We start from the raw sequence: 9,675 nt of genomic DNA, 5'->3' as shown, positions 1-9,675 counted from the left end.
AATAAAAACCTTTTTCATTTATAAATATAGTTGCGCGACTTTGGGGGTTATTTTTGTCAGCTATATTTTGTAAACCATAAGCTTTACTTTTGTGCAAATGGGACTTGACATGTGGATTTAAAATGTCAACAATATCATTGGAAATGTAATAATAACAGTAATACAACTGTGACTACTTGTACTACCACTACAGTAGTCAGGTACCGACTCTACTTAATCCTCAATTTTAGAATTTCAGAATTCTGACTTTTAAAACTCGGAATTCTGACTTTAAAACTTGGAATTTTAAAACGCAGAATTCTGAGAATAAAGTCTGAATTCTGACTTTGAAACTCGGAATCCTGACTATTAACTTTTGCCCCTCTATCACATCCACACAGACAGGGGGCGCTGTTTCCCCGGCTCCACAGCGAACGACAGTCTCACCCCGACACCGAGCGGCGTTCACATCCGGGCGGCTCTCGCTCCTTTCAGTCGCAATCCGCTTCCCTTCCCCTACCTGCGCTCTCTACCGGGGAGGTCCGCGGCTGCTCAAGAAAACCACCGCATTCCGGGCCCCTTCGCCGGCGTCAGGTACCGCCCTCTTCCACCTCCCCTTCCCCCCCACCCCCGAGGCCCCCCTTGCTTTCCCCGCACAGCCGGTGGCACATGACGCGGGCTCCGCCGATGGTGGTGCACGGCGCCGAGCGCTCCCCGTCGGTGCGACATCTCCGCGCTGAAGTAGCATCGTTGGCTAACGTTAGCTAACAACATCGATCTCAACTACACCACCCCCCCACCCACCCCACACACACACACACACACACACACACATCGCTCTCCCACCGGTCGAACCCCGTCAGCGAGCCCCTCTCATCGGCCGCTGATTGATAGCTAACACTGGACCACCAAGGACACTCCCACCCCACCGACCGACCACCGCCTAACGCAGGAAGCCCACCCTACGTTCAGGCCCCGTGAAGAGAGCCACCTCGGAGATCAAAACCCGTGGTTTTTAGACCACCAGCCCCCTCTAGTTATACTCCGTGGGCTTTTCCGGGGTCCGTCTCTTCTCTACCTCACTACCCGGATGCCTCCCTGCTCCCGTGTGTAACCTCAGCTGCACTAGCCGCCCACCCTCCGGGCTGCACCGACACCGGGTTCTGCTGCTTCTGACAATCCGACCAAGGAGCGCTGCTGCTCGGCGTTCACCGACTGCGGCGAACCGCAGTGGACACATCCTGCTCTCTCCATCCCTGCCTTACCGCTCAGTGTGCGGCTGCAGACGCAGAGGGACGCTAGCTGTTCCTCCTCACACCCACACACACAGATAGCAAATCCAGTTACGGACCTTCCCTCCTTCAATCCTCCCTCCAGCCCCACCGCAGCGCCCGAGCCACGGGTCTCGCCATGCCGGGTCCGGTGGCCGGTAGCAAGTCCCGTGTGTACGCAGATGTCAACACGCTGAAGAGCCGGGAGTACTGGGACTACGAGGCCCACGTACCCAACTGGAAGTAAGGGCTATTCTTTTACTGCATGTTCCATTAATTACATGTGTGTGATTCCTTGTGTATATGTGTGTGTGTGTGAGTTTATGGAAGAGATGGAGAGTGTGGCAGATGGGTGTCTATTATTATACATGTATACAGTATGTGTGAGGGCGTGATGACACATTGATAGTACCTCTGTCAGCCCACTACCCTGCTGTCTGACACTATCTCTGTCCTCATCCTACCTCAATCTCCCTCAATTTCTGTCCCTGTCCTCATCTCAGTCTCGCCTCATTTTGTCATCCGCGTTTTGATCTACCCACACGTTCGTCTCCTTATGATTCCTTCACTTCTCTACCTCCGTCTCTGTTTCTCCATCCCTACCAAACCGCACCTCAGCCCCTGTAGTCACCCTACCTCCATTACTGTCCTCATCCTCACTCTGTTAAACCTCAGCGTTTATCCCTATATGCACTCTAACTCCATCTTTGTCCCAACCTCATTTTACCCTACTTTTATCACTTTCCCTATCCTCCTCCTCCTTCTTCTGTCTCCATCCTTGTTCTTTCTCACAGCTCTGTCCCCAATCTCACTCTACTTCAATACCTATCCTCACTCTACCTCAATTGCTGGTCCCTATCTGCTTTCTGCTCTACCTCTATCTCTGTCCCCATCTTTATTTCTACCTCAGTCCATATATTAGACAGTCAGGACAATGATATTTTTCCATATCATACATTGTGCCACCTCCTCTATCTCCTTTTTAAATCCCAGTGTCTGTCCCTGTTACTCATTCTACCTCCATCTTTGTCCCAACCTCATTTTACCCTACTTTTATCACCATCCCTCCATTATTTTCATCATCCTCACTCTTTTTAACCTCCCTACACACATTCCACCCCCATCTCTGTCTCCATCCTCGCTCTTCCTTGCAGCTCTGTCCTCATTGTCGCTCTACTTCAACCCCTATCCTCACTCTACCTCAATTTCTGGCCCATATCTGCTTTCTACTCATACCGTCACTGTTATTTGTCTCTTTCTACCTCAGTCCGTGTCCCCATAGTAGAGAATATTTTTCCATATCAATACATTGTCCCACCGCCTAATCCTCACCGTACCTCCATCTTTGTCCCAACCTTATTTTACCCTTCTAGTCCACCTCCATCTCTCTTTTCATCCTCACTCTCTTGTTTACATTCCTCTTTCTGCCTCAGTCCATGTCCCCTGTCCTCGATCTACCTCCACCTTTTGACTCCAACCTCACCCTATGGCCATTTGACTTGACTCAGCCCCCCCCCCCCCCGTCTCTTCCCTTGAAATCAGAGCCAGAGTTCACATCATTTCCCCCCACGAGGCTCAGCTCCTTCCCTCTAACAGAAACACTGGCTTATTAACGGCTCCGACACCGACTTAATCGCACTCTCATGCTGAAAATAATTTTCTCTCTCTCTCTTTTCCATCACATCTGCTCTGCTGTGTCTCTCTCTCTCCCCGTCTGTCCCTATAGCAACCAGGAGGACTACCAGCTGGTTCGTAAGCTGGGCAGGGGCAAGTACAGCGAAGTGTTCGAGGCGATCAACATCACAAATAACGAGAAGGTGGTGGTTAAGATCCTGAAGGTGAGGATTAAGTAGTCGGAATCGTTTGATTTCAGATCTCTTCATATTTCATTCTTTTTCTCACATTGTTGACTTGTCTTGAGTGGGCGGTGGTGTGGAGTACGCAACACTTCCAAGTTTTCTGGCCTCTTGAGCTTTCTTTACGTGAGATTGAGTGATTTGGTTATTCAATGGTAGAATGCAGCGATTGTTCCATTACTAAATGAATCGACTATTCTTATCGTCGGTTCAAAGCTTTCTAATTTTCCAGCTTCTTAAATATGTGAATATTTTTTACTTTCTTAGGTCCATATAAGAACAAATTAATTAAATTGAATAATTGTGGTTTGTGGACAAAGCAAGACATCATTTACAGTTTTGGCAAACATTTTTCAATATTTTCTGAGATTTTATACACCAAACATACGGAAGAGGATTAGGGCCACACAGGAATTTTTTTTTTTGAGTTCTGAGTTTTAAAATTCTGAGAATAAAGTCAGAATACTGAGAATAAAGTCGGAATTCGGAGTTTTGAAGTTGAAATTCAGAGTTTTAAAGTCGGAATTCGAAGTTTTAAAGTCAAAATTCCGAGTTTAAATTTAGAATTTGGAGTTTAAAGTTGGAATTCAGAGTTTAAAGTCGGAATTCAGAGTATAAAGTCAAAATTCTGAGTTTTAAAGTCGGAATTCTGTGTTTTAAAGTCAGAATTCGGAGTTTTAAGTCAGAATTCGGAGTTTTAAGTCAGAAGTCTGAGTTTTATAGTCAGAATTCAGAGATTAAAGTCAGAATTCTGCATTTTAAAGTCAGACCTCATACTTTTTCCTGTGGCCCTAATCCACAAATACCCGATTAGTCGAGCAAATAATCGCCGATTGCAGCCCTAAAGCTGCTGTAGCAGAGACTGTAGCCAAAAGCTGCAGAGAAAAATTCACTGTTCCATCACAGACGAGGATTCCCTGTGTTTTTAGAGGCCGGAGCTTTGACTCAAGGGTCGACAGGAGCGAGTGGGCTGTGGATGATCAGCAGCTGTTTTGTCACAGCCTGGTGTTTTAGCCTGCTATTCTTAGCTCTTCCACATTTACAGTCTCCGGCGTTTAATGTCTCATTTGTTTGTTTGTTTTGTGTGTGTCTGTGTGTGTGTGTGTGTGTTTGTCTTGCGTGGTTTCTCACACACGCCCAAATAGCCAGTCAAGAAGAAGAAGATTAAGCGAGAGATCAAGATCCTGGAGAACCTGCGAGGAGGAACCAACATCATCCGACTCGTGGACACAGTCAAAGACCCAGTGGTAGGTGGAGTTTATATGAGGAAATAAGCTGAAAGCTCTATTTATTGTTAATTATCAATCCCCACAAATTCATTTTCTTGTAGCATATGATTGAAAGGAAACCGTAAAGACACTGAAGTGAAATCTTTCCTATGATTTAGAGATGAAACAATTACTTGATTAATCGATTATTAATCGGTTGAAGCCTTTTTCATGATTAAAACAAGATTCCTGATCATCCTTGGGAATATTGGGAAGTTTTATTCATTTTTATTTTCCTGTGTATTCCATGTAATACTGGTCACTGATTTTTGTTTAAAACCACACAGAATACTCTTTTTTTTTTTACAACACGGTTGAGCTGGAAAACATCAACAAACCAGGAAGGAAGAGGATTTTAAACAGTCTGATGTGCTTCTGGTCTGCATGTTTTGAACTTGACAGATTTTTTTTAAGCAAGCTTGACATTTTATAGTCGATTAATCTGATTTATTTAGTTTAAAGGTGACTATTTTCTGGTTTGCTTGTTTGCTTCATATAATAAAGACGTCATTAAGACTGAATCGTTTTGGTTTGTGGACAAAATGAGACATTTGAACGCCATAATAATTGACGGCTTAATTGATTATGAAAAACAATGTTAGCTGCAGGCCTAATAAATATATATATTGTTTTGTTTTGACCACAAACCAAAAAAAAAGGATTCAGTTTTAACCCTTAAATTCCTTTATGGGGAGCTAACAAACCCGGAAAATATTCACATTTAAGAAGCTAAAATATCAGAGAATCTTGTTTTAATTATTGAAAAACACTACGATTAATCGATTATCCAAAAAAAATTGATGATTAATTGATTTTTTTTGCTGATTTTTATTTTTTTTATTTGACTGGGCCATCAAATCTGTGATTAATCAGGTGAATCAATAATGACTTGTCCTTTCTCTTTCTGTCTTGTTTCTTTTGATTTTCGGACACTTTTTCCCGCTCCCGTCTTGTCTTTTTTTTTTCGTTTGGGTTGATGTACGTACAGTCCAGAACTCCTGCGCTCGTCTTTGAATGCATCAATAACACAGACTTTAAGGTACAATCATCATCATCCTCCTCCTCCTCCTCTCCTTAAACTCTGCTGCCCTCTGCTCTTCTCTTTGTCACATGACAAACATGTGTGTTGTTTTTCCTCTGCTGCAGGAGCTGTACCAGAAGTTGACAGATTATGATATCCGTTTCTATATGTACGAACTACTGAAGGTGAGACTTATTTATTTATTTATTTATTGACCAAGTGTATAAGCACGGTGGTTTTACATGTATGTGTGTGTGTGTTGAGGTTTAATTGTCTGTGTCTCGTCAGGCTCTGGACTACTGTCACAGTATGGGAATCATGCACCGTGACGTCAAACCACACAATGTGATGATCGATCACCAGTTGAGAAAGGTAGGCGGTGCCTCTCTCTCTTCTCTCTCTTTCTTTTTTTAGTTTTTCCTTCACACACCCACACACACTTACTCTCAAATATCGCACTCTACTATTTCAGCCCTTATGCTTCTCCCGTTCTATTTATTTTCTCTCTGGTGTGAGATTATTGTTATCTAGACTGTTGTGTGGGTGTCACCGGAGTCTCACAGCGAGAGGGTTTTTGCGGCGTTAACGCAGCCTCTCTCTGTGATGTGTGATGTGTGAAGTAGCATGTCCTGCCTATATATACGTGTGTGTGTGTCTGTGTGTGTCTGTGTGTGTGTGTGTGTGTGTGTGTGTGTGTGTGTGTGTGTAAAATTTAAGTAAATACACCTATAGTTTACACCCTTTTTTTTTAGTAGAATAAGAATGAATGTCACTGATGAACCTGTTCCTGATTCTGAAACACCTCGTCCAGCAGGGGGCAGCAGCAGGCTATTATAAGAATGAATTCACCTGCCCAGGAAGCTGCAGTTACTCACTGATCACAGGCTTCTTACGTCAGGTCACAGCTGATGTTGGATAATCGTGGCAATTTGTAAAAACGTCAGAGCTTAATGCTGAGGTCGTTGTGACACGCAGAGGCCGTTGACCTCGTAATTTGATTATTTTTACTTCCGTGAGTGTTCTAGTGCAGTGGTTTTCATACCATTATCGCCAACGTTAAAATACAGTGGTGTAAATGTTTATTTGTTCCATTTTTCTGATTTTCTTTCCACACGTACCACCAGTCAGTCTTATTTCCAGGTGTTGTTTAGCACCGCCCCATGGTCCAAGCCCATGTATTCTCATTCACGTCAGCTCACATTTTTTATGGCTCGTCTGTGACTTACTATAACCGATCCTAAAGACCGTGAGTGACCTCTGACCTCGGCATTAATTAAACAAAAACAGTGAATTAAAGGAGCAGGTGTGTGTTTTTCGTGTGTTTCCACAGCTACGTCTTATAGACTGGGGTCTGGCAGAGTTCTACCACCCGTCCCAGGAGTACAACGTCAGAGTGGCCTCACGATACTTCAAGGGCCCTGAACTCCTGGTGGACTACCAGGTAACACACACACACACACACACACACACACACACACACGCACACACACACACATCCTCGTCTCTCTATATTTGTGAGGACACTCGCTCAAATTCAATGTACGACGACTCTTGTGTTTCAGATGTACGATTACAGTCTAGACATGTGGAGCCTGGGCTGTATGCTGGCCAGTATGATCTTTCAGAAAGAGCCCTTCTTCCACGGACAGGACAACTACGATCAGGTACAGTGTCCGACACACACTGGGCTAAAAGCTAAAAGCACGGGACACTGGGGTTTATCAAGTCTGGTTGTCGTAGGGTTTTATTGACACCTGCCTTAAACACACAGGTAATCACAAAGGAAAAAACTGACTTTTCCACAAATGCTCAACTAATATAAATCTATGGCAGCTCAAGTCTAGAATATTGTGCTAATCTTGCCATTAGATGGCCTTTTCCATCATAAAATGAAGTTTGAATTCCCCGCACCAAAGTCCATAGAGAAAATTAACCTTTAAAATTAACAGGACTCTGGTAGCTGCTTGTTTACTGCTTTGTTTGGTAAATTTGTGTGCATTTGGTATATCAAATGAAGGATTTCAAACATCTAAGTCACCAAAAAATGACATTTGAATTTACTAGGGAAGGCAGCAGTGGAGCAACAACTCATGTCTGTCATTATGTAAAATCGCTGATTTTCTCTATTTTTTCTAGTTGGTGCGAATTGCCAAGGTCCTGGGGACGGACGAGCTGTTCGGCTACCTGCGTAAATACCACATCGAACTGGACCCGCGATTCAAAGACCTGCTGGGACAGTAAGTGTGTGAAAATGTCGAGTTATGCATGTATTTGTAGTGTGGAACCATAGCGTTTGATCATTATCTGTAAATTAGTCTCTTCATCTCCGGTCCTCTGTGTTGTTGCTTCCCTTCCTGCACGCAGACAGAGCAGGAAGCGTTGGGAACAGTTTGTGCAGACAGAGAACCAGCACCTGGTCAGTCCTGAAGCTCTGGACCTGCTGGACAAGCTGCTACGCTACGACCACCAACAAAGGCTGACGGCGACAGAAGCCATGGAGCACCCCTACTTCTGTAAGCATGCGCACCATACCACATAGATACTGCTGGTTCTACTGCTGTCTAGTTTGTGTTCTTTGGTTAAATCCAAACAAAGGGTTTTCACAACAACAAAGACAGAATGGTATGACGTTGTAACACAGTCCACTGACGGTTGTCTCTCCCACAGATCCAGTCGTAAAGGAGCAGTCGCTGTCAAACTCCGACAACAACATGGTTTCCAGTGGCAACACTACAGCACGGTGAAACACAGGTAACGGCTGCAAATTATTGTGATGAATGTGTATTACTGCATGTCATTTGATATGCTAACTGAAGCCTGAGCAGGCCACGGCCCTCGTTTCACCAGATGTTTTTGATTTTCACCTGTTGCGTTATTCTTCGGTAAATGTAAAAAATAGTGCCGCTAACGGCGTCAACGTTAACGCATGTTAGCATGACTCGTTTCCACGACGACTGGCCAGAAAAAGACGCGTGCAACGTCCTGTTTACGTGCCGCGGCACCAGAGTCCAGGCACCGTTTAACAATCGGGAGTCACGTAAATGTGACGTCACAAGCATCTTTTTCTGGTCAGTCGTCATGGAAACACGTCATGCGTTAATGTGCGTTAACGTTAACGGCTGGGTCCAGTCCGATAAACCGTACGCATGCAGGAGTAATCGGATTATGAATTGCATTATTCAGGTATGTTGGTCTGAGTAAGACTCAGCTCGGACTTACATGACATAAAAAAGTTGTACTTTTGACATGCGAATGCGTCTCACCTGCGCACACAGAAAAGCTCTGACACTTGATCTAAAATTCCTCAAGATGAGGAAATGAAGTAGGGAAGAAAAACAGAAAGATGAGTGGACTTTTGCTGAATTTCACATGATTTAAAACCTGATTTTTAAACTTTTAGCGACTTTTTTTTAGCAACTCATATCAGGCTAGGTGGTTAATAACACATGTTCCTGTGGGGAGACGGATTCAGAAGTGATATTTTTATCACCTCAATAGTGATAAATGATGTCGGCTCTGAAGTGTCCCCTCCTCTGGTGTAGAAGAAGTTTTTTTCCCAAATGTCAATGATTCCTTCATTGTGTTCTCTCTCTCCGTTCCTTCACAGAGTTGGAAGAAGAAGAAGAAGAAAAAAAGCTTGTTACCTCAACTTTGTACCCGGTTGTGACAGTAACCTTTGACAAGTGTACAGTGACAATGGATCAAAGTATCTCCGACCAGTTATACACTCACAAACATGTGCATACGGACACACACACACACACTCATACATACACATGTATACATCAGGGGAGCACAACTCCATATCCACACACACACACAAACAGAACACCCTCGTCCTCCTCTGTGTCAGTCTGTGATTGGCTTTGTCCTGGTTTCCTGTCCAGCAGCCTGACCAATGAGCTTGAAGCTGCTGCACCCCCCTCCAATCCCCAATCCCCCCCCGTCAAAATGGTTCAACAAACGTCCTCCCAGCTCAGTCTCACGTAGGTCAACAGGGACAACGTACTTTTAAAAAGACAATTCAGTGTCCTCTCCTCTGTCGTCCCTCCTGTATATCATCATCATCATCATCATCCCCCCTCTTTGTTTGCATCAGCATGGAGAATGAGCAGGAGTGTGAGCCTGTACAAGCCCCGCCCCTCAACCCAATCCTCCCCCCAAAACTTTTTCATTCATTCATTCATTCATTCATCCATCCGTCTGTCTGTCTGTCTGCCCCCCCGTCCTCCCTCCTCAATCATGTACTCCAACAGGCAGACAGACGTCTTAGCACTACT

At 44.4% G+C, this 9,675-nt stretch overlaps 1 protein-coding gene across 1 annotated transcript; it reads left to right on the top strand.

The window, feature by feature from the left end:
• The first annotated feature begins 636 nt into the window (after positions 1-636).
• Positions 637-9,675, top strand: csnk2a2b (casein kinase 2, alpha prime polypeptide b). The gene is made up of 12 exons (XM_083893326.1): positions 637-1,493; positions 2,977-3,088; positions 4,252-4,353; positions 5,363-5,413; positions 5,521-5,580; positions 5,684-5,767; positions 6,726-6,836; positions 6,958-7,059; positions 7,532-7,632; positions 7,760-7,908; positions 8,063-8,146; positions 9,003-9,675. The coding sequence occupies exons 1-11, from the start codon at positions 1,390-1,392 to the stop codon at positions 8,137-8,139; spliced, it is 1,053 nt and encodes a 350-aa protein (XP_083749452.1). The 5' UTR covers positions 637-1,389; the 3' UTR covers positions 8,140-8,146; positions 9,003-9,675.

Source organism: Microchirus variegatus, assembly GCF_963457635.1.
Source record: "Microchirus variegatus genome assembly, chromosome: 8".
In the NCBI taxonomy this organism is placed as follows: Eukaryota; Metazoa; Chordata; class Actinopteri; order Pleuronectiformes; family Soleidae; genus Microchirus; species Microchirus variegatus.
The sequence above is the reverse complement of the archived record's forward strand: the minus strand, read 5'-3'. Positions and strand labels throughout refer to the sequence as shown.